This window comes from Periplaneta americana, chromosome 2 (assembly GCF_040183065.1).
Source record: "Periplaneta americana isolate PAMFEO1 chromosome 2, P.americana_PAMFEO1_priV1, whole genome shotgun sequence".
NCBI lineage: Eukaryota > Metazoa > Arthropoda > Insecta > Blattodea > Blattidae > Periplaneta > Periplaneta americana.
In genome coordinates this window covers 48,701,139-48,728,201 of record NC_091118.1, presented here as the reverse complement: position 1 = coordinate 48,728,201, position 27,063 = coordinate 48,701,139, and the positions used below count along the sequence as shown (strand labels likewise).

The 27,063-nt window shown below is 35.6% G+C and overlaps 1 protein-coding gene across 6 annotated transcripts in view; it reads left to right on the top strand.

Annotated features, from left to right (window-relative positions):
• moody (G-protein coupled receptor moody) overlaps positions 1-27,063 on the top strand; it is a 485,897-nt gene that overhangs the window by 381,087 nt on the left and 77,747 nt on the right. For all 6 annotated transcript variants that reach the window (XM_069817640.1, XM_069817631.1, XM_069817660.1 and 3 more), the window contains 2 exons: positions 2,461-2,663; positions 4,798-4,959. In XM_069817640.1, coding sequence (XP_069673741.1) covers positions 2,461-2,663; positions 4,798-4,959 — 365 coding nt within the window. The remainder of the gene's footprint in view (positions 1-2,460; positions 2,664-4,797; positions 4,960-27,063) is intronic.

Here is a 27,063-nt window from a genome sequence, read left to right as displayed (position 1 = left end):
ATGCAATACCACAGAACCTCCAATTTTTTTTTGAGGAGGGACTGAAAAAAATGGTTAATTGAAAAGGAAATTATCAATAAATAAGTAAATTCAGGATCCTTGAAAACAAATTCCATTTAAAAAACTGAGTAATTAAATGATTCCTTGAAATGTAGGAAAGGGCTGGCAGTAAAATAATTTAATGATTTCTACTCGGCTTCCTGTTAGAATTCTTTTCTTATAGCTACAAAAACATTACGACTTACACATTTTTTTTTCGTGTTCCTTAGGCCTACACCCATATGAGTTTGACTATGTTAATTATTTTGCTACAGAACGTTTTCCATTTGCATAGCTTTAATTTAATGCAAAAATAATATTTCTAGCTCAATCCCAAGTATTTTTTAAATCTTAAAATATGTAAAAAAAATAGTTTTAAGGAAAAAGGAAAGAAAAGTCTACATTACCAGCCAGAGTGCGCGCAGACTGTTCCTTTAAATATTTTTTGTTCGTTATTTTATGGTGACAGAATTATTACAAACTACCGTATATACTTTCTGAAACTACACACATTAGGCTTCTAAATGACACCAAAGAAATGTTCAAAAAATATCATTTCAAACATTTATGTATGCCTCAAATATATACAGAATGTCCGGGACGAACACTGCCAATAAGAAAATTACATAACTCAACAACCAACAAATGCCGTTTGCTGCAAAAGATAAAGGGACTTACCAAGTTGTTACGGTGATCAATAAGGCCTGGTCCACAATAAACCGGGAACGGAAACGAGAACGGATATTTTTTTAAATACTTATACAGTATTTAAATGTGGGCATTCACAATTAACCAGAAGCTTACCGGTGCCCGGAAACGGGATAGTGAAATTTGGCGAAGTTTCAACTTCGTCGTTCTCGTTTCCGATCACAGCCCACTACATTCTTTCTGTTGTCATCATAAAGCTATTTTGATCGTTGTATATGTCTTAGCAAGGAAGCCGTAACATAATTTCTTCTTCAAGCATCATGTCTAACTCAGAAAATCAGTAACGTCTCCTTCAGTACATGCTATGTGTATATGTGACCAGAATACCACGTGAATTCAATTCTTAAACATTCTTTGTCGTAAATTATGAAGTTGCTTTACCTGTGTTTATGTTTGCTGGCTTGTACTCATGAGAGGCCATTGGTCAATTATACAGTAATAACATCAGAATGTGTAATATAGACTTTACATATCGTTATTGACATACATATCGATATGCATACTGTTCTCCAACCAGGAAATTAACCGTGAAAGGAATGTGCTTAGTATTGCGTCATCTATTGGAGCGAAGTAGATAATATTACAGTTATAAAGTCAGTTTAAAAAAACATGCGCTCTCCTGCATATGTTACTTCCTGTATGGAGGGATTAAAAGACCAGGAGATTAACTGTGATTTAATTTTGTAACTAGGGTAGTATAAGTATGTGTGTATCAGTGTTATCGTTTGTGCTGTGAGAGTTACCCAATGGAGATACGTGTACTCACGTGTGTGATCTTATGACATCAACATTCATTCACAGCATTACGTCGCTGCGTCTCATTCCCCTCAAACTTTCTCGTGGTTGGAGTACAGTAGTCGTTTCCGTTCTCGGTTTATTTGTGAATCAAATATCTTCACGTTCACGTCTTCCGCTTCGCATTCTCTTCTGGTTCTCGCTCCCGGTTTATTGTGGACCAGCTTTAAATCTCCACTTGTGCACCTCGTGTTGCCTGACAGACGTCATGAAGTTGGAAATGCCAGCGACAATAAATAGAACATTGTCACTAACATAAAACTTGTCGGCCTGGTTGGCACAGTTGGTGTAACGCTGGCTTTCTACGTCCGAGGTTGCGGGTTTGATCCCGGGCCATGTCGATGACATTTAAGTGTGCTTAAATGCGACAGGTTCATGTCAGTAGATTTACTGGCATGTAAAAGAACTCCTGCGGGACAAAATTCCGGCACACCAACGACTCTGATATAACCTTGGCAGTTGCGAGCGTCGTTAAATAAAAGAAAAACAAATATAACATAAAACTTACAACTGGACATAATGCATGTAGTGGAAATCAAGAGAAATGGAATTACCATTCTGCCACCATCATCATGTTCATCCCGGACATCACACTTCTCTTTCATGACATTGTTATGCGAACATCGCACTTTACGTGAGAGACACTATGAACATCTAAGAACATGTTGGTTGTTTTTACAAACAGCGATTCAGAATAAAAGTAAGGTAATACAGTATAAGCAGGGAGAAAATCTTGCTTTCATAATGACTAGAATAATTCTAGTTCAGTATAAATTACTATATGTATGGTTACTTTCTGGCCTCATTTATTCCCATGGGAATAGTGGTGTTAGCCTCAATTGACCCGGCCACTTTCCGAAATATGAAAGCCTTGGGTCTAAACTGGAAGGAGTCTAATATCGGTTGTTTGTGCGACAGGTCAGAAAGCAGGATGAGGGAACACGCGGCAGGGAGCCGATCCGGTGGCCCAAAGTCCAAGTCGAAGGAGCAACGCGAGGCGAAAGCCAAGAGAAATGAGTGGCGCATCACAAAGATGGTGCTGGCCATCTTTCTCAGCTTCGTGGTATGTTACCTGCCCATCACCATCGTCAAGGTCGCCGACAAGGACGTCGTCTTTCCAGGTGAGACGTAGTTATAGAGACCGGAATCCTAGCCATTAAGGCTGGTTCACAATAAACCGGGAACGGAAACGACAACGAGAACGACAACGGAAATATTGTTAAAATAAATGTATTTAAATGAGCATTCACAATTAAATTTCACGTTTTCGTTCCCGACCTCCGGTAAGCTTCTCGTTAATTATGAATGCTCACGTTTAAACACATTTATTTTAACAATATTTCCGTTCTCGTTCCCGTTGTAGTTTCCGTTCCCGGTTTATTGTGAACCAGCCTTTACACTTTCAAGTTAAGTGAGTACGGAGTTTGTGCAATGAGCAAGTAGTGGCGCGTGTTGCTGTATGATTCAAAAGTGACAACTCCCGCATCAAGGTCAACAAATGCAGTACACATATAAAACTATGATTTCAAGAGTAGGGCTGTGCTGTGTATTACAAAAGAATAAACATAGTCTTTGCTGTGAACTTTTAACTTAAAATGTTACAGTTTCACAGGCACTAATCTTAACGAAATGTTTAAGCCTATAATTATTATAACAACATTGGATGTAAAATTTTATCTTAAAAATGTTGCTGCTTCATAGGTACCACTCTTAATGCAATGTTGAAATCTATATTACGATAAGATTTGTTGTAAAATTTTAACATAAAACACCGGTACAACTGTAACGCAAGTACTGTCTTGAATGAAATGTTTAAGCCTATATTACAATAATCTTCGCTGTAAAATTTAACTTAAAACACAGGCACTACTATTACACGTACTGCCCTCGTGTACAAGTGTACTTTCCAGCAAAATATTTAAAGTGTTTGTCCTCAACTTTGTTGAATGTTGTTGCTTCCATACACATCTCTGCTAAATTCATCCGCTGGCACTGAATTACTAGTTGAAGGTACATCGTCAGACTCGCTTTTTCTGTGAATTTAAAATGGTTTATATGTTTTTTTATAATTGCAGTGCTGCTGTAAATACCATCTTCCGAACAGATTAAGTCACTCTTACATAAATTACACACAATTATGTCGCAACTTACACAGACATACTGTCTTCCGAATACCTCTACTTGCCTCTGTACTTTCGTACTTGTTTTAGGCACCTTTATTTCAGCTAGTAATGCATAATATCATAAACATTGTTAAACTGAAGTATATTTGTTTAGGAGTAAGGAACCTGTTTAGAGTGACCCTGTAATGCGCTTTACTTGTGTTTGTGAACAGGGCGTCCACTGAAGGGGCAAGTGACTTAATGTATATTCCGTGCACACTTATACTCATTTCAATGTTGTTGGACTAACAAGTAAACATTCTGATGGGGGCAGATAAAAAAGTTAAATTGTTTTCTTCCACCATGTTAATAATGTCAAAAGAAGTGTTTATACAAATTTTGGCCACTCGACTGCAATTACGAGGCCGTCCAGAAAGTGATTTTCTCTGGGGCCGTTTATAGAAAAATCACAATTACATGGAAACATTTATTGAAACAGATACAGCAATTGTTACACTATTTGTCAACTTATCCCCACTGGAATTAAGACATTTGTCACACCGTGAGATCAATTTTTGTGTCGTACAAGTCAGCCTCCTCAGATCGGAACCAGCGTTTGACTGCGCCTGCACCTCTCTCTATCGATCCTATGATATGAGAAATGTCTCATTTCCGATGGGAAATATGTTGAAAAATAGTTCAACAATTGCTGTGTCTGTTCCAATAAATTTGTCCAATGAAATTGTGTTTTTTTTCTGTTAACGGCCCCTGGCGAACTTATTTTTATGGCCCTTGTAATTGCGGTCGAGTGGCCAAAATTTTGTAAAAGCACTTCTTTTGACATTATTAATATGGCGGAAGAAAAAAAATTAACTTTTTTATCTGCACCCATCAGAACGTTTACTTGTAAGAGAACGATCTTTAGTTATAAAGTAATCACGAGTTGCATGATCATCACAGACAGAGAAGAAGACAAGGACAGAGAGAAAATGATGACCAAAACAGGGAGAGAAGAAGACGGAAACAGAGAGAAACAAAGACAACGAAGATAGATTAAAACGAAGACAAAGACAAAAATGAAAACAAGGAGACAAATGAAGACGAGGCAATACAAAATATCCTTCATATCTGAACACTTGATTCTTGGTTGCAGGATTCCACGTGTTAGGTTACATCATGCTGTACCTGTCTGCCTGCATCAACCCTATCATCTACGTCATCATGAACAAGCAGTACCGTCAGGCATACAAGACAGTACTGCTGTGGCGGAGGCCCCGTCTGCTGTCTCTCACTCCCGTCGGCAGCAGCTACGGAGGTTAGTGGCACACACTGTATATCGCATGCAAGCAGTTTATTTATCTTAGTGTGAATTTATTATTTATCGTTTATTTTTCAGTTATTCTTAATTGCAGTAGTTCACACAAGATAACCTTATAAAATCGTCAGGTCGAAATCTCAATAAGTGCCGCATTTGGGTAGTTATTTTGAAGAAAATTATATACAAAATACAGCTATGAATTCGAACTTTAAGGCGCTAAAAACAGCTTTCAAATAACTTCAATCCTGCATTTGAAATACATTTTAGTTGGGGAATGCGAAATTTCTCGTAAGCGTTCAACTGTAGTACGATTACGATTCATAGCAGACACTGTAGATTTCGAATCATATGATTTGCTTTCATTAACGACAAGTAGAAAGGCTGTTCAAGTACTATCAAGCGGAACATTTTACGCCATATTTCAAACTTTAATATCTTATACGAGGTGATTATAGATTAAGATGTATCTATTTAATTAGATCTAGAAGGAGAACTATTGACCGTAGGAGTATCAAATTCATCTTGTAATTCTTGTAGTTGTTGCCATTGGTTGCATAGTTAACCGCCTATATCAGCGTCCTCAGAGAGGGAGCTACACCTAACACCTGTCATTAGTATCATTACAGTCTACGTCTACACTAGCGGTGACCAAAACTCGAACGACAGTGATTACACGCGAGAGACAGTCTAAGAAGTAAGGAGACGGGGGAAAGGTACACGGCATGAAAACTACAAGCAGTGGTGGTTCTTGCACTAACATTGATTTATTCATCAACCTCGCGAATAAAAATAGCAAGCTTTGCTGTATCAGTAATGTCACTACTGTCGTCAAGAATCAATAAAAGATATATACAAATTTTCTTCCTTTTTTTAAACATTCCTCAATGAACACAATCAGAAATTTCCTGAATTCTCTTCTGGATATTTAGTCGAGAAATGCGCAGTTTTTCAAAATTAATTAACAACTTTCATTGGATAAATTATTTCAGCCACCTTGATCATTACACTTTTATAAATCTCTCCTTTGTTGGAAGGCTTAAAAGAACGAGTTATTTCGTTCGCCACTACATAGCTGGCTTCCTTACATTTATCTATGTCATCTTTCTCTTCATGACGATGATTGAAGGCAGATTTCAATTCTTAGAATTTAATAGCTCACTTCATTATTACTCTTGCACGTAATAATTAATCAGCTTCTCTATATTATTATTATTATTATTATTATTATTATTATTATTATTATTATTATTATTATTATTATTATTATCATTATTATTATTATATTATTATTATATCAATAACTGATAATAGCCATCATAAGATTAAAAACATAAATTAAAATGGAGATATAGTGTAATTATTTTATCATACAAGGTAAGATGTAGGCCTATATATTGAGGCAAGTATATAAGAATTATGCTAACACTTGCTGATAAATAATAATAATAATAATAATAATAATAATAATACCTGGTATGCCTTGTAGTCAGCGTAATGCTCTGTAATGTCGCTTCTATATACTACTACTAATTGAACCGTTGAGCAAAGCAACATATTACATTTTCTCCGACAGAAAAGCAAATAAATTCCTCTTCCCATTCATTACGAAACCTTCTGTTTCTGCTCGTAGAGTGAGCAATGTACAGGAAACTCCCCTTACTAGTATGAATGTCTTTGATTACACGATGTAATCACAATATCCAGTTTGGTCACCGCTGGCCTACACAGTCAACAGGGGTTTGGACAAGAAGAACTAGACTTCACTGGTGAAGCTGTATTACTAAAACATAATAGTTCACTCCTGCTGATCTTTGCAAATATTGCTGAATGAAAGCGTTTCGGAAAGGTCCTCTTTCCATAGGCTATCTGGTTTGGAGAACATAATAAATAAATTAGTTTTCTGTTTATCATTGTAATACTCCGCATGCCCTTCAAAATTTTTAATTTCAAAATGTTTAATTTAAGTTTCACGTTTCCTCGATAAATAGTTTTTCGTCCACAACCGGTTAAGTAAGCACAATTTAATTTTTTCATTGAAAAATCTATAGTGACAGCTATAGCGGACAAGGTCGCAGTTGGAGTCTTTCTCGAGGTTCTTCCCCATATTAGACATCCACATCATTCCGTAAACATTTTTTTTTTTATTTCGTCATCATTCCATAGCATTCCCCGAACTCCGGCTGGCGACGCACGAAGGGGGCTGGCCTAAGGACGAGTGGGGTTGCCTGGTGGAAACCATTCAAAAAGTGTAGCCAGAAAGAGTGGAATAATTAGATTACTGGCAGTAATGTGCACCAGCTGACTCTTCTATCGGGAGCAACAAGGAGGCCTTCTATCGCACTGGTTAATGGACCACAATTCGTTAAAATGTCACTGTAAAGATATCCGAAAAGTGAGGCATTTTGGATCGCATTCTTTATGACGAGGCGGGAATTACAGATTCTACCGATAAGTGCTAAAGGGAAAAGTTCTGATAGGACAATGATTTTGAAGAATTTTGACGTATTAGTTAGCAGACAAATGAGCGTTTTCTTATTTTCTAAAACTGTTGCAGTTTTATGGGTGCATCTTATACACAAAAAAAAAAATAATGACCACCTCTGTGGTGTAGAGGTCAACATGCTGGTCTCTTACGCAGAGGGCCCGGGTTCGATTCCCGGTCGGGTTGAATTTACTGGTTGAGGTTTTAAGGGTTTTTCCTCAACCGTAAGGAAATTCGGGCCACAACATCTCTGAATATCACCGGCCTCATTCATCACCGACATCATATTCATAACAAATCAGTAATAAATATAGGCTACAATCGCCAACTAATTCGTAGCAATAGAACCAGTCTCAACAATAGTACACAGGCCTTCGGATTTCACACAGAAGATTAATTCGCGATATGACCAGAGATGTTAAAGCGAGTATAAATAACAGCGAGGAAAAAAAAGAAAAAGAAAATAGTGGTGAGTATCGCGATAAGGGAGAAGTTCTAATCAATAAATTGCCTTCCTGAATTCATTAAAGCAATAATTATGTATGCTGATGACACTACTTTCCCATATTCTAGCTCCGCTCTAAATCAATTACATGCTCTTACCAACGATATGCTATCACAGATGATTTTATGGTTTGAATCTAATGGTTTCTTGCTTAATCAAGAAAAGACTATCAACATAACTTTTCGCCTAAATTATCTAATAAATAAGGACAACAGATTCGAAAGTCGGTCTCTTCAGCAACACACTCGGCTAACTGGAGTTATAGATATGCCTTAAGGATTCTTAAAATAAGATATTCTAGTCCGGCAACGCACTGTATAAATATGCAACGAACGTTCTAGGATTAAAAAGAATCAAGCGAAGTGTAAAGCGAAACCTTGTCGATTGAGAGGAATGTTTTCCGAGAACTCTGCTGCGGCGCAAGTTCAGCTAATCACATCAGGTGTAACCAACTTTAAAATGAGACAAACCCTTTGGCGCTAAAACTCCAATGTTAAGTCGAATTTCCTAGAAAGCTTCATTAAAACGCCACCGCTAGTCCTCTATTGATTAGCCCACGTTATTCAAGTTCGTAATAGACTTATCTACAGTTTGGACTTCATTAAACTGTTCTGCTTTATTAGATCAGCTTGTTTCACTTTATAATTATACGGTGCGCTCCCCAGAAAATAACTTCAAGATTTTTACGAAAATATAGGCCTACTTTTTTTTTTTAGTCCCTTACTCTGATAAAAATAGTTTTTAATATTTCATCTGTATGTATACAGCGAGTTCTCGATTGAGCGAATTTTGTTTCCATATCTACGAATGCACATATTCGGAAATGATGCACATGGAATACAACATTAATCAAAGAAAGTAACAGGGTTTGTGGAAACTCTACGATTTCGTGCAATGTCTCTACTGAAAAGAGGATTTTAGAATTAGGACAAATAAATACAACTTACTGTAAGATTTAAGTGTGTCTAATAAACATAATAAAATAAGCTATGAATAACAGTCAATATAAAATAATAATAATAATAATAATAATAATAATAATAATGATAATAATAATAATAATAATAATAATAAAACTGTGTTAAACATCAATACAATTATTTTATTGAGTTAAGAAGTGCTTATAATACAGATTTAGATTATGTGCAGCACACGTCTTCCGTTATTAAATGTTAAGAAGCTCTTATTATACAAATTTAGGATTATGTTCAGCACACGTCTTCCGTTATTAAATGTTAAGAAGCGCTTATTATACAAATTTAGGATTATGTGCAGCACACGTCTTCCGTTATTAAATGTTAAGAAGCTCTTATTATACAAATTTAGGATTATGTGCAGCACATGTCTTCCGTTATTAAATGTTAAGAAGCGCTTATTATACAAATTTAGGATTATGTGCAGCACACGTCTTCCGTTATTAAATATTAAGAATCGCTTATTATACAAATTTAGGATTATGTGCAGCACACGTCTTCCGTTATTAAATGTTAAGAAGCGCTTATACAAATTTAGGATTATGTGCAACACACGTCTTCCGTTATTAATTGTTAAGAAGCGCTTATTATACAAATTTAGGATTATGTGCAGCACACGTCTTCCGTTATTAAATGTTAAGAAGCGCTTATTATACAAATTTAGGATTATGTGCAGCACACGTCTTCCGTTATTAAATGTTAAGAAGCGCTTATAATACAAATTTAGGATTATGTGCAGCACACGTCTTCCGTTATTAAATGTTAAGAAGCGCTTATTATACAAATTTAGGATTATGTGCAGCACACGTCTTCCGATATTAAATGTTAAGAAGCGCTTATTATACAAATTTAGGATTATGTGCAGCACACGTCTTCCGTTATTAAATGTTAAGAAGCGCTTATTATACAAATTTAGGATTATGTGCAGCACACGTCTTCCGTTATTAAATGTTAAGAAGCGCTTATACAAATTTAGGATTATGTGCAACGCACGTCTTCCGTTATTAATTGTAAGAAGCGCTTATTATACAAATTTAGGATTATGTGCAGCACACGTCTTCCGTTATTAAATGTTAAGAAGCGCTTATTATACAAATTTAGGATTATGTGCAGCACACGTCTTCCGTTATTAAATGTTAAGAAGCGCTTATAATACAAATTTAGGATTATGTGCAGCACACGTCTTCCGTTATTAAATGTTAAGAAGCGCTTATAATACAAATTTAGGATTATGTGCAGCACACGTCTTCCGTTATTAAATGTTAAGAAGCGCTTATTATACAAATTTAGGATTATGTGCAGCACACGTCTTCCGTTATTAAATGTTAGGAAGCGCTTATTATACAAATTTAGGATTATGTGCAGCACACGTCTTCCGTTATTAAATGTTAAGAAGCGCTTATACAAATTTAGGATTATGTGCAGCACACGTCTTCCGTTATTAAATGTTAAGAAGCGCTTATTATACAAATTTAGGATTATGTGCAGCACACGTCTTCCGTTATTAAATGTTAAGCGCTTATTGTACAAATTTAGGATTATGTGCAGCACACGTCTTCCGTTATTAAATGTTAAGAAGCGCTTATACAAATTTAGGATTATGTTCAGCACACGTCTTCCGTTATTAAATGTTAAGAAGCGCTTATTATACAAAATTAGGCTTATGTGCAGCACACGTTTTCCATTATTAAATGTCAAGAAGTGCTTATAATACAAATTTAGAATTATATACAGCACACTTTTTCCATTATTAACTTCACACTATAATCAAACAAGAACCTAAGTTACATACCTAATGTCTTTGATGTTTTGCTGACAGTTAAATTTTGTGTACTTTATATAATAAGCACAGACAATGTTGTAGTATTTTAAGGGGTTAGGTACAGCTTACAGCAGTAAAATTTTGGAAATATTTAACATTTTTTCCTCCATTACTGTATCTTGTACAATAATGAAAATTAGTATGTGTAAAACACTGTCCTTCTGCTATGTGAAAAAAATATTTTTACGATTTAAAAAAAATTAATTTGTTTTGTTTTTTTGTTTTTTGTTTTTGTTTTTTCCGAAATTCAGTTCACTGTGCAGTGATGAAGCGTTTCCCACATGATTAAAAAACTATCCAACATTCTGTGATTAAATTTGTTGTGTGTATTTATGCATGTCATATCTAAAATGTGATGCAAGATCACTTCTCTACCTTTGATAGATTGTCGGATAAAAAATAAATTCATTTAAAAAATGGTCAAATATCAGTATTTTCTTCCAACACAAAATAAAGAAAATATTATTTATTAAGAAATGTAGTTGAAAGAGCATGATATTGTAAACATGAGTTTCAGCAATAAAATAAAAGAGAGAGAACATGAAAAAGTTAACAAGTTTATGAGGTATGAGGGAAACGCTTGAATACTGCACAGTAGACTACCATCATTTTGAATTTTGAAATAAATATATAATTTCTTTTATTCGTAAAAATATGTTTTTCATACAGCAGAAGGACAGTGTTTTACACATACCAATTTTCATTATTGTACAGATACCTAACCCCTTAACAGTGTGTAATCTTAGCTTCAACTGTATCACCCCTACTTTGTTAAATTTATCAGCGGGGATGTTAGCAAGAAAGCGGAAGACAATCCCACCAATTCAGCTGTTATCCCGTTATTCGTAAATCAAATATATGGTCATTTTAGAGGTGTAACACAATTTTAGCACATGAAATCGCTCTAGTTCTCAATGAAATTATGTTCTATGAATTATAGGGAACTAATTAATTCCCAGTTCTCAAGAAAAATACTTATAAATAGTTGATCAAACAGCCCCCATATGTTCAATGCTATTTTCTTAAAATGGAATCCTCTTTAACTACGTGCTCCAAGACTCTATTTTTCATGGCTAAATTACAGGATTACCTAAACTGTCCCAAACGTATGACAATATTGACTTTATGTCGGTTTAGGGCTTTAGGCTGTTATGATGTAGATTTATAGACTTTTTCATGCAATTACCAATATTTATGGCTAATAATTCTTGCGGAATTTGTGTGACTATATCCGGCGACTTTGGTTCGCTTGAAATGTTAGGCCTAAATGGCTAATGAAACAGTAACTAACGGTCCCTTGTCACTTAAGTAACGGTCTATAATTTAACAACTAACCAACTTCACAAATCCGTTTCCTAACGATAAAATTTATTAGTTTATTTTCTTGCAAAGTAGCGTATATACGTTTCACCTTCAAATTGAGTTTCTCTTTACACTCTCTTATACGTATTAGCCCTAATCTATTCTCGTATCACTTTACATGACGGATATGGAAGCCTTGCGGTTTTTCTGCACCGCAACCCGTCGTCTTAAATTTCATAATCCTATCTCGTTATTTGAGTCATGCAATCTTCTTATGGTTTTGTTCTTTTATTTCACGTAATACGATCTCAGAAGAATTCATAGCACAATCGGAAAGTAAGAATATGCATTTTCATTTCCTTTGCTGGAGAACTAACCCGGAAATCCTGGTTTTACGGGATAAAATATAGGAACTCCTCAACTACATATTCTGGGTGTATCACATAGACGGATTACAGAGGGAAAATGGAAGAAACACATACGCATAACGCCATACTTGTGGGTTCATTGTGCTATCTTCTGAACTGGAATTTTTCTCTGAGGCCAGAAATTTCTGGAAAATTTGGCCTTTGCCATATTTTTCGGCGACAGGCTTCTTTAGCATGCCGTAAATCTACGACACATGCTTCGTAGGCTTTGACTTGACTTCACTTTTCGACGGCCGGACCCGAGACGAATCTTTCCAAATAGGACTTAAGGCTGGTTCACAATAAACGGGGAACGGAAACGACAACGAGAACGAGAACGTAAATAATGTTAAAAATGTATTTAAATGTGAGCATTGAGAATTACTATAGTGAATACTCATATTTAAATACATTTATTTTAACATTTCCGTTCTCGTTCTCATTGTCGTTTCCGTTCCCGATTTATTGTGAACCAGCCTTTACTCTTGCGATGATTGTCGAAGTCCGACAGGTGCCTGGGTGACATTCGTGAATCCGATGCTGACAGATGGCAGAAGGGCCATCTTGCCTTCCGTAACTTTCATCGTCACAAAACCGCGTATGTTTACCGTTGCAATAACATCTATTATTAGAGCCCGGACAAATATTCCATTGCTTGCAATATGTGCGTGTAGCGAGTATAGCTTGTCTGGGAGAAGTGGTGGATGACGCAATCCAGGTAACCAGAAACTGTAAACAATGGGGACAGGGATGTGTAAGTAGTTAACGTGAAAAACTTTCCTCCACATCACATGATATGATGAGATCATACAGATAATATTGTAGAATTTTAAATCATATTCAAAAGTATGAGACAATTTATTTTAACCACCGTAGCATAGCCAGGGTTTTTTTTTAAACTGCTATCGTATCAGAGACTGTACAGCTGTAAAAAAAAAAGTGACCGCACCGGTAAACAGCGAATATATGCTAAGTTCGCTTCGGATTACGGTGATGTTACACGGTTCATGCGCTTGCAGGATCGCACTTGAAGCAGTTTCGGAACTATAGTGTTTAAGCAGAAGTCATTCAATATCTGCGTCTCGTAGAGCAGCGGTATCGCGCTAGCTTAGCGATTTCAAGGTTGTGAGTTCGAGCCTTGTTCAAGTTATCATTTTATTTTGTTATCCTTCGTTAGCGATATAAATAATATTCAAGTTATCATTGTATTCTGTTATCGTTCTTTAGCGATATAAATAATACTCAAGTTATCATTTACAGCCAGGATGTCTGGAATGACGTGGCTGAGAACAGTCGCTATTTGAAAAGACTAGTCGATTCCATGCCCACTCGACTGCAAGATGTGATCGAGATGAGAGGAAGATGGACTAAACGACTGCATGATTGTGAAACTTGTACTCTCACTTTGTGAGAGGAACAGAGATTAAGGGTGTTTGAAAATAAGGTTCTTAGGAAAATATTTGGGGCTAAGAGGGATGAAGTTACATGTGGATGGAGAAAGTTACACAACGTAGAGCTACATGCGTTATATTCTTCACGTGACATAATTAGAAACATAAAATCCAGACGTTTGAGATGAGCAGGGCATGTAAGACGTAGGCCTATGGGCGAATCCAGAAATGCATATAGAATGTTAGTTGGGTTCCTTAAAAGCCGTAAGTAAGTATGTGTGATCTGGTTAAAGATATATCCCTTTGCCACTGTGAAATGTGATTACTATGATTTTATATTGTCGTTCAAACTTCAAATGTTCGCTCACGAAAACCTGCAAAGAAATTATATAAGCCTAGCATATTTTGCTTCGGAGAAACAGAATTCTGAATTATTTTAGTGTTATTTCAAGTCGTTAACACGGAAACCAGTTAATGGATTTGAAAAAATCTGTAGGAAAAAACAACGTCTATAGAATCTGACAAAAAGCAAAATATCGATAACATAGTCCTTACAATTTACCGTTACATTTTATCTTTTGAGATCGCTCAGGCTCTCGTAAGGCATGCATTGCCATGTTTAAAACAATTCATTGAAACTTCTGAGGTGAAAGTAGCTGGAAAATTTTTCGGAATACCTTACTTACTTACTTATTGGCTTTTAAGGAACCCGGAGGTTCATTGCCGCCCTCACATAAGCCCGCCATTGATCCCTATCCTGAGCAAGATTAATCCAGTCTCTATCATCATATCCCACCTCCCTCAAATCCATTTTAATATCATCTTCCCATCTACGTCTCGGCCTCCCCAAAGGTCTTTTTCCCTCTGGCCTCCCAACTAACACTCTATATGCATTTCTGGATTCGCCCATACGTGCTACATGCCCTGCCCATTTCAAACGTCTGGATTTAATGTTCCTAATTATGTCAGGTGAAGAATACAATGCGTGTAGTTCTGTGTTGTGTAACTTTCTCCATTCTCCTGTAACTTCATCCCTCTTAGCCCCAAATATTTTCCTAAGAACCTTATTCTCAAACACCCTTATTCGGAATACCTACATGATTTAAAAGAATTAAACAGTCCAGGCGTAATTTTGTCAGACGTTTCTGTCCCTCAGACCGAGTCTATTTAAAAAAAAAAACTTGGAAATTGATCTGGTTCTCAATTTTCAGCTCGAATTGATATCAGTGCAAAATAATATGTTTTTCTTAATTAAAATTAAAACTTCACGGAATTTACGAAAGTTTAAACATTTTCAATCACATTTTCTCAAAACTTTTTTACTGGGTTATTTAACGACGCTGTATCAACTATGAGGTTATTTGGCGTCGATGGGATTGGTGATAGCGAGATATTTGGCGAGATGAGGCCGAGGATTCGGCATAGATTATTACCTGACATTTGCCTTACGGTTGGGGAAAACCTCGGAAAAAACCAACCAGGTAATCAGCCCAAGCGGTAATCGAACCCGCGCCCGAGCGCAACTCCGGATCGGTAGGCAAGCGCCTTAACCGATTGAGATACACTGGTGGCCTTCTCAAAACTAACTAAAGTGCACTTATACCAGTTTGCTTCTGATCCTCTCAATTGTTTTGATTTGTACGGTAAAGAAGAAGTGATACGAAGAGACCGGCACTGTAAATCATAGCCCTATCTCTCGGCGTTGGAGGGAAGTTTCGAAGCACTTCCGGTTCGCGAACCAATAAATGCCCATCCATGCTGTATTAAGATACAACAAAAATTAGCTACTATAAATTAATATTAATATTAGAGGAGAAAAATTCGCCCCGGCACCGGGGATCGAAACCGGGTCCTTGGTTCTAGTACCAAGCGCTCTCACCATTGAGCTACGCCGAAGTTCAATCCACAGCAACGGATCGAACCCCTCTCCTCCAGTGTTTTTCCCTTTGTGGCCTGACATGTATGTTGACATTTTGAATTAAGTCAACTGCCATTATACAAGGAGCGCACTCAGTTGAGTGACTTGGTGGCCGGGATTCCACAGTAATATGCACAGTAATCTGTACAGTTATATGCACTGTTGCTCGAAGAATCTATTTAAAAATTATTATTTTTTGGTCCTACAGAATATATCTGTTACGGTAACAATTAATATTAGAGGAGAAAAATTCGCTCCGGCACCGGGGATCGAACCCGGGTCCTTGGTTCTACGTACCAAGCACTCTCACCATTGAGCTAGCCGAAGTTCAATCAACAGCACCGGATCGAACCCCTTTCCTCCAGTGTTTTTTTTCCCCCCTTTGTGGCCTGACTCCAAGTTGGGCATGTATGTTGACATTTTATATTGTCAACTGCCATTACACAAAGAGCGCACTCAGTTGAGTGACTTGGTGGCCGGGATCTGCATAGTTATATGCACTGTTGCTCGAAGTATCTACGTAAAGATGATTATTTTTTTGATCCTACAGAATACATCTGTTATAGTAACAATTAATATTAGAGAAGAAAAATTCGCTCCGACACCGGGGATCGAACCCGGGTCCTTGGTGTTGACTCAATATAAAATGTCAACATACATACCCAATTTGGAGTCAGGCCACAAAGGGAAAAACACTGGAGGACAGGGGTTCGATCCGGTGCTGTAGATTGAACTTCGGCTTAGCTCAATGGTGAGAGCGCTTGATACATAGCACCAAGGACCAGGGTTCGATCCCCGGTGCCGGAGCGAATTTTTCTCCTCTAATATTAATTGTTACCATAACAGATGTATTCTGTAGGACCAAAAAAATAATAATCTTTGCATAGCTACTATAAAGACAAGTTACACGTTCTCATTTCCTGTGGGGCGAAAATAGAACTGCACTGTTCTTCATTTCTAAGAATCAAATCTCTGTCCTCCCGATTATTAGCGACACGTCTTACAACTTAGAGCCGTCTGAGCAACAGTAAAAAGAAATTAGATGCGCAAAATTGATATCAGGAAAAACCGAAGCAAGACTGCAGGTTGCAGGTGTTCAAATACGGAAAACTGAGTAGAGATTAAAACCGGGGAAGTATGCAAATGCGAGGAGATGAAGTCCAACTTAATGGATCTTAGAGTCGCTCTCGCAAGCTGACGTCGCGTCGTCTAGTTCTGCACTACCGCAAACCCTGATTTTAATTTTTCCTTCGCTCAGACTTAATATATTTTATAGGTCTGAAGGTAATTTATTATGCACTGAATGGGAAATGGAAGAGATCCCAGGTAATACAAGTCTCACCCTCAATATCGATTACCTCTGCCTTTCTTTTACGACGTAATCAGAACAAAATCACTGCTATAGGGATTTTATGAAGTCTTTCACATTTTGAAACGGTGCAACTTTCTGCAATGCTGAATACACTTTTTTTCTTTACACCAAGTACAGTAAAGGTATTTCAATTCTGTAAAAATTGGTTTTAACTTTTTTGTAAAAATACATGTTATCAATATTCCTAACACCGATAAAATAGGTTTTAGGATCGCAGAAAATAAGAAAAAGTTTTCCCATTTTAGGCAATGGCTCTGCTAGTAATTTTACGAGGACGTGTCTAAACAATAAAATTAAGAGAAATTATTTGAGAAAGGAAATACCAGATTAATAATGAAACATTTGCGAAAAGGTTGAACTTATAGGCCTATAAAGCTAGATCAAATAGGAAATAAAGAATGCTGATAATAGGCCTACGTAATTAGAAGTTCAACTAAGGAAAAAAAGTTATAGTAACAGATAGAAAATCTTAAACAATTATAAAAGAGAGGAAGAGTAATGCAAAAAAAAACCAAAGGCAGAAAGAAAAATAAAACATTAGAAGAATATAAATGACGTAAGGAAAAAACAGGGAGAAACAAGACAAAGCAGATACCAGAAAGAGAAGGAAGAAAAATTACGATGAGAAAAAAACACAGAACGACAAAAAAAATGACGCAAAGAAATAAAGACAGAAAGAAGAGAATAGGTAGAAACAAAGAATGATAAAACGGGAGAAAAAACAATAAAAGACAAAGACAATGAAAAAGATAACATTAGATAAAGAGAAAAAGGAGAGATAGAACGACTAAATAAAGATAAGAAATAGAAAGAGGAACACAAAGAGGAACAAAAAAAAGAAAGGACAGGTAAGTATGTATAACAACTAAGTAAATAAAGAAAATAAAGTGGTACCGTATAAAAAGCAACAAATAAACAAAGACAATGAAGAAGCGCGGGACTGCTACTAAAATAAAAAAGACAAAAAAAAAATAAAACAGAAAGAGAAACATAGAAAAAAGATAAAAACTAAATAAAGAGGAGGAATAAGAATATAAAAAGAACAAAGAAAGAAAGTCAGGAAAAAAACAGAACTGTAAATAAAGATACAAATAAAAATATAAAAATAACGCATAATATAGAAAAAGAAATAAAGAAGCGAAATAAAAATATAAAAACATATAAACAAAGCATAAAAAGGAAGACGGAATAAAGAAAGAAACAAAAAATAAAATAATTGAAGCAGATAAATAAAAACATAGAAAAAGCAACAACAAATGAGCCGTTCAGAGCAGAAGTGATGTAAGACAAAATTGGATAATGAGGTTTAAAGTAAAAATTCTATAAAATACAGCGCAAAGTAGCAATTAATATGTCGTTCTTGCTATCCACTGACTACTAATAATTTAAGCAAAGTGAATATTAATTGCTACTTTGCGCTGTATTTTACAGAATGTTTACTTCAACTCTCATTATCCATTTTTGACTTACACCACTTCTGCTCTGAACGGCTCAAATAAAGACAGACAGAAAAACTGTAACAGCTAAATACAGAGACGAAATAAAGCGATGTAAGAAGCAACACAGAAAGAAACAGATAGGCCTACTGAAAAAATAAAGAAAAAGAAATAGAACTAAATAAAAAGGCGAAATAAAATAGGCTACGAACTGTATATGAAAGCAACACAAAATAGAATAAGGAAAGGAAAATACAAAGAAAAGGAAAAAAGAAAGAATAGACCGATATAAGGAGGCGAAATAAAAAATGAAAAAGGAAAGACAAAGAAAGGAGGAGTAAAGAAAATATTTAACAGAGAAGACACATTTAAAGATAGAAATAGAAAATGACAAAAGATAAAAATATGAGAAATGGAGAGATAGGAGGAAACTTGAAAAGGAACAGAGAAAAAGAAAATGAATAAAGAAGTAAATGAAGTAAAAGAAAAGGTGAAAGAAGCAAAAATGGATGAAAAATTGAGGAAATGAATGAAAAGAAAGCGAAAAAATAAAAATAATAAATAGAGGAAGCTAAAGTAAAGACAGCTGTTATAGGAAACAAAACAGAAACAAAGAAAATTCAACAAAACAAGAATCAAGGAAAAGATAGAAACAGAGACAAACAAACAAAATAACTTCAGAACGTGTATATGGGGCAGAGTAAAGCTAACGAGAGAGTAAAATATCTGACACTAGATCTCAGACACCTAGTTTCCGTGTTAAGACGACCAATAGAGCAGTGTTGCTATAGGCCGGTTCACAATAAACCGGAAACGAGAACTGGAAACCGAGGACGTGAAAGTGAAGATTTTTAATTCACAATAAACCAAGAACGGAAATGGCTATGCATATCGATATGTATGACAATAACGATATGTAAAGTCGATATTACGCAATCTGATGTTATATATGTACAGTATAATTGGCCATTGACGTTCTCTCATGGGAACAAACAAAGGTTAACCAACTTCAGAATTTATGACACAAAATATTTAAGAATTCAATTCACGTGGTAATCTGGTTACATATACACGTAGCATATATTGAAAGTGATTGTAATGAATTTTCGAGTTAGAAACGATACAAGAAGAAATTGTCTTGGCCTCCCTGCTACAAAATACACGACGATCAAATAGCTTTATCATGGCAATAGAATGAATCTAGCAGGCTGTGATCGGAAACGAGAACGGCAAAGTTGAAACTTGAGCAACCTCACTTTCCCATTCACGGGCTCCGGCAAGCTTCTCGTTAATTGTGAATGTTCACATTTATAGTCGCGACGCTGTTATTCCTGGCGTGACTCCTCCTCTTTGCTTACGTCTTAGGAAGTCAAGGCTCTATAAAGTCTTGGTAGGTAGTATCGTTCGCCATTTTTGTTCTTTCGTTGCCGAGTTACCAAACGAGGGATCTATTTGCCACATTGTTAAACATTATCATGTCGTAGGTCCTATGATAATAAATCAAACGCTATGTAATTCACCAAATATTTGAGCGGCAAATAACGTCCTCGTGTGCTTTCTGCGAACGCCAACGAAAGAGCCAAAATGGCGGGGATTATATATTAAGTATTTATCCAGCCGTAGGAAATGCTTTACACCTTCATCAGCGAATCACAAGACGCACACGTTTAAATGTAGCCGATCTGCAACGTGATTGGCTGCCGGAAATTAGAGCGACGGGACTATAAATATATACATTTTAACATTTTTCCGTTCTCGTTCTGGTTCTCGTTTTCGGTTTATTGTGAATCAGCAACTTGTTCTACTTGCCGTCTTAACACGGAAACTAGATGACTGAGATCTAATGTAGTGTCAGACATCTTACTCTCCCGTTAAGTTCCAGCTTTAGAGGCAGTCTACACGCCGATTGGTGCGGTGTGATCTCAAGAATGACAATGTTTGTTCTCATAACTGATGTGAAGCCAAATTAATGTATTACCAGTGGAGTGTCAGGAATTAATTTACTGCTAACAGTTAAACTTAACCAGAGCGTGATGATTGTATTATTAGCGAATGCAGATGCCTTGATAGACGAAAATCGTGATCCATTAACGATAGGATACGAAACATTTTCGTCTAGCTGACAAGTGTGACGAATTACGTTTCAGTTACGTTTCCTGCGTCTCTCTTCCACTTTATTGCGAAACAATAATGTCTCCATCGAGAGCGGGACGTTGTCATGGCGACCCGAGGCATTGCTTGACGTGTTGCCCTAGAAACGTTGTCGGCTGGCCGCCTCCTCATCCCAAGGGACTCTCCGATACGGGTCATTTACTGAAGAAGGGGGTGGAGGCTAAAATTGCATAACGTCGTAACTTTCAACTTACGATATACGAATAACTTCCAAAGTGGCACTCTGTATTAAAAGGACCCAATTCCACACACATGCAAAACAAACGGAACATCCTTATATACATATCTACCTACGTGTACGTATTAATACATCGTATTTACTCGCGTATTTCCCGATGAGTATAAAATGTTGAGAATTAAACTGGTAATAAATAACATCAAACAAAGCACTTAATAATCAAACTAATGTTGAATGCTATATACAGTAGCTACTACGGGCGTAAGGAAGGAGAGATAAAAATGATCTGATTCACACCTTCCACAATATTTCGGACGTAGCTCCTGTGTTTACATCAAAGGGTAAACTCCGCTTAGGGCTGTACAAAACTAATTCAGCATGTCATTACTAAAGTCCGAATTTCTAAGCACAATCAAACAGTAAAATAAGCTAGCAAATAAGCACGAAAAATGGTGAAAATAAGCAGCAAAATAAGTAAAAACGAATACACGGAAACAGTAAAACAAGCACGAAAAATGATGAAAATAAGCACCAAAATAAGCAAAAACGAATACACGGAAACAGTAAAACAAGCACGAAAAATGATGAAAATAAGCACCAAAATAAGCAAAAACGAATACACGGAAACAGTAAAACAAGCACGAAAAATGATGAAAATAAGCACCAAAATAAGCAAAAACGAATACACGGAAACAGTAAAACAAGCACGAAAAATGATGAAAATAAGCACCAAAATAAGCAAAAACGAATAACACGGAAACAGTAAAACAAGCACGAAAAATGATGAAAATAAGCACCAAAATAAGCAAAAACGAATACACGGAAACAGTAAAACAAGCACGAAAAATGATGAAAATAAGCAGCAAAATAAGCAAAAACGAATACACGGAAACAGTAAAACAAGCACGAAAAATGATGAAAATAAGCAGCAAAATAAACAAAAACGAATACACGGAAACAGTAAAACAAGCACGAAAAATGATGAAATAAGCACCAAAATAAGCAAAAACGAATACACGAAAACAGTAAAACAAGCACGAAAAATGATGAAAATAAGCAGCAAAATAAGCAAAAACGAATACACGGCAACAGTAAAACAAGCACGAAAAATGATTAAAAATAAGCAGCAAAATAAGCAAAAACGAATACACGGAAACAGTAGAACAAGCACGAAAAATGATGAAAATAAGCACCAAAATAAGCAAAAACGAATACACGGAAACAGTAAAACTAGCACGAAAAATGATGAAAATAAGCACCAAAATAAGCAAAAACGAATACACAGAAACAGTAAAACTAGCACGAAAAATGATTAAAAATAAGCAGCAAAATAAGCAAAAACGAATACACGGAAACAGTAAAACTAGCACGAAAAATGATTAAAATAAGCAGCAAAATAAGCAAAAACGAATACACGGATATATGATGATAAATTATTTGTGTTGTAGAACTCTAAACTTATTGAAGGCTGTTGCAGCATACAAGGAAGGACATCCTGAGATTTTCCTGTGTGAAGCTCCTGCCTCTGTCAGGGAAGAATGATTTGTAAAGTAAAAATGTTTTTTCGACGTCGCATGTGAAAAGCACAGTTCTTCGGTGAATTCCTTTTCAATATCTCTTTCTTCACCTGGAAGCTTTTTAGAAATTTGACACAGTGTTTTGGCGGGGAATCCCAAGGTTCTCTCCTCATTAGAACTGTATTATTTTACAACATCCTGGGCATACCTTAGCATTGCTTTCTTATGCATTCGACTGAAGTTAAGTTTATTAGTCAATAAAAAAGAGAATCAGTGATAAATGACGGCTGGAGTGAAATAAGCACTTTTAAAATTACAGTTTTGGGTAAAATATGCTGTTTTAATTAAAAATCGTAAAATAAGTAAGCAAAAACGTTTTCCTGCGAAATAAGCATTTATAAGCACTAACAAACCTAGTTAAAACTGCTTATCTAGGTGTGGCTTACCTTTAAAAGTATGGAAAAGAATATGCATTTTGCTTAGAAATCCGGGCTTTAATCATTACATTAAACATTTCAAACCAAGTGAAATACCTAATATAGGAATTCATATGGTCTCCATGGCTTATCACTCATAAATAATCACATATAAGCTGTAGATCGCCTATACTGTTTGGCGAGGACGACTCTGTCCATATTAGGATGAATACTATTACTACATAAACGTAAAGCAGCTATGAGATAATAGCCTATTAGATGTTTACACGCAATGTTTTCCATCAGATTAATTTTATTAAAACATGTTTCGCAGACATAAGTGGATTCAAAGATTGTCAGCATCTTGGCTTCGAAATTACGCAAGTTAGGAGGCTTGTGAATATTCTATAATTCATACAATTCCTTGCCTGTTTTCTCTGACATTTGAAAAAGGGTATTGTTCTCTATGACTCGCCTGTGTGTTTAAAATGTGATGAACTGATTGGACTGCATTTTCAACTAGTAGTGATTGTAGTTTGGCTTTTCCATGAACAAATTAGGCCTATTCTTATAGATTCTTGAAAACTTTCTCACTATTTCAACCAGCACAAAAATTTACATTAAAATTATACTTCGTTTCATCGCATGTAACAACTATTTTATTAATATAAACCAATTTTAACAATCCTGTTTTAAACTCTTACCTATAAGATTGTATTTTCCAAAATCCTTTTTATGTTCAAGATCGAAGTGCCGTCTGATATTACAGTGTTTTATATAAATCTCAACGAACAGTTGTTTGATTGTTGTATTTTGTTGAGGCATTGAATTGTACTTTTATTCATAATAACAAAATAATCTTGTTTCATATTTCTTGAAAATTAAAACAAAACCTACCATTTATTCACCATATTCCATCACTTAACACACCCCTGATTAGAACGCTATGATACCGAGTTCAACGTCTGCTTACTATACACACGCAGAGAGGTATTATTCTTATGGAGGGAGAAATGAAAGGATGATGTATACAGTGCCCGAGCGGGAACATAGCGCCCATGCCTGTATTAAATATATAAAATCTGAGTAATTATGGGTAGTTTCGCGCATTTGTTTCTACCACTGTATGTCAGTTCTAATGCCTGTAGCCTGATCTTGATTAGCCTTGCAACATGGTGTTGAAACTGAACTTATTATTTGCACACAGAAAATAAACGTCCATGTATTTTAGACTCCAATAAATTGATCACACAACAAATCCGTATCATCTTCCTTGTCGTCAGAAGCATTATCGGCGTTTTCCACTAGAAGGGATGGATAATAACCTTGGGAATTCCATGAGTAACTTTACGACAGCGGTACTTCGAATCTCCATTAAAGAACCTTTTCAAGGGTAATGATCACTTAACATGACGTATGAAGGGGAAAGTACGCAAGGAAAATAAATTTTTGAAAAATGTTCTAAGAGTCTTCAAGGATAGGGGAATTACGCGAAGGGGGAAATTATGACAGGAAATACGAAGTCTATTAAAAAATATACAAAAGAAGTCATGTTATCATAAGAAATTTGTCACAAACATTTACAACGAGCTTAGTATTTCACTGGTAGTATGCATCCTCAATTAAATACTGGACATAAAAAATATTTAAGTGCAAAAGAAACAATCCGTCAGAAACAGAGCTTTCTAGTGCGACTAATAATGTAATATCATGCGTTTGGCTCATCTATGGGAGAAGCTAGGGCCTAAATAAAATTACAGTGGAACTTATCATTTATATTAATGAATTGAGCCAGGGACACAGACTCTTTCTTTTGCAAAAACTAATTTTCAACGATATTGACATTTACAGTCTTTTTTATAGCCAGTCTTCAATTGTGTATGTATTTTGTATATATGTTTGTATCTTATCCATTCATATCATTCATATACTTCATATGTGTGCATATCTTCACACAAATTTGCATTCAAGTATGTGGGTATGTAGCATATGTGCACGCCACTTGTACTTGTTCATGTAATCTATTGTACCCCAACGCTTGCATCATAATTTTGAACGTAATGTGCACATGTAGCAGTAGAAGCAATAGTAATAACCAGGGAACGGATTTATATGGACTAAAAATATATGAAATATGTAAATATATATGTAGTTATTTTTACCAAAATATGGAATTAAATATGGATTTTTACCAAAATATGGAATTAAATATGGACTTAAAATTATAAAAAAATGACTATGTACGTTAAATATTGGTACATTTTAATCAAACTAAACAAAAAATATAATGGACGTACCTTATCTTCCAATGTAGTTTCAACAAAACACAATTTTTATTGTCTGTTACCATAACAATAGGTTACAAACATTTCTTTCAAGTGCTGAAAAGTGAATCTTCTTCTATTGTCTCTGAGGATAGATTTATACTGACTAAAAGAGCGTTCGACGTCACAAGAAGTAACTGGTACATAATTCAATTTCACAATGTCTGCTGGGGATAAGTCCAAGTTAATCTTCACTGTTGATTCACCACTCATCACAGCAACAACCTTTTGTAGTTCTTCATATCCAGGGTTTTTTGAAAGTACAGTGTCCACCTTAGCTCTTACTGCATCTGCAACTTTACCTCTACCACGATTCAGTTGTTCCACAGTACTATTTATAATTTCAAAACTTTCAGATAGTGAAAGGTGCCTATTTTGGAGACTTTTGAGCGTTTTTATGATGCATGAAAATGTATGCTGAATGTGAGCTAAGTCATTCTTCACACTTATGTCACAGGTAACTGTTTTCGCAGTATCAATTGAGACTGCATCTTCAGAGTCCAATGCAAGGAGAACATTGTTAATAGAGTCTATATGTTCGGCATAATATTCAACTGCTTCTAGCCATGTACCCCATCTAGTTAAAATTGGCTTTGGTGGCAATGGAATTTCAGGGTACATTTCTTTCAACACGTTAACTCTACTGGGAGCTTTGAGAAATACTTTTTTCACTGATGAAATCAACAAATCTACTTTAGGGAAATTGTCTCTGACCACTTCTGCCACACGATGAAATGCATGCGCCACACAAGTAAAATGAGTCAATTTAGGATATACAACAGATAATGCTTGTCCAGCTTTGACCATATAAGGGGCAGCATCGCTAATAAAGAATAACACATTATCGTACATAATACCCTTTGGCCACAGGATACCCATAGCTTCGTTGAACAGTTTAACTATAGTTTTGTTATTGCACTTTTCTAGAACATCACAATGTAAAAGAATTCGTTCAGAATATTGTTCACTTAACAAACCGATAACTACATTACCAACAAGTCTACCTTCTTTGTCGGGAGTCTCATCAATGGAAACCCAAATTGAACTATCTTTAATTTCATCTCTTATCTTCTGTATTGTCTCATCGTAGATGGATGGAGCATACGTCTTCCTAAGTGTTGACTCATCCGGGATTGTATGTTGAGTATATTTTTCAAGGAATTCCCTGAAGACCTTATTCTTTAGTTTGTAGAGAGGAATATCAGCAGAGATGAGAGAACGGCACAGGTCGATGTTAAACTCAGATCTTACATTCGATGTTGTTGGTTGTGTTAAAAACCATTGTCTCTGCTTGGAATTTAGTTGTTTGTTGGCCTGATGTTTACTAGTTGTAATGTGTTGTTGCACCAGGAACTTTTGTGTAGATGATACTGCACACTGACACAAATTACAAAATAATATTTTATTGTCAGTTGATAAACCATCTTCTTTAAATTCTGAAATGTAACTTGTTAGTTTTGATTTTAAATTGACTGAATGACGTACTTTTGGCATATTTACCGTCTTTATAGTATGATTTACAAAACTGAACCTATGTGTACTCTGACTGGCATTTAACTGTTGAGCTGCACAACTGAAGTCTGTTAAAGATTTTAAATTAAATTAATACAGTTTTGTAACTTACTTTCCCATTGTTGATAGGACTGCTAATTTTCAAATAACTCTGATGTTAAAGGGATTACTGAACATGTGTTTAAATCTCTATTGTTGAAATGTATTTTTAAAAGTTAATGGAATTTTGTTTTGTTTTATTGTTAAACCTAATATAATATGGACTGTTTTATATGAAATATGGAAAATATATGGAAATTAACGAAAATATGTACTAAACTCTAAAATATGGAAAAATATGGAAAATAAAAGTAGGATTTTTCAACCCTACACA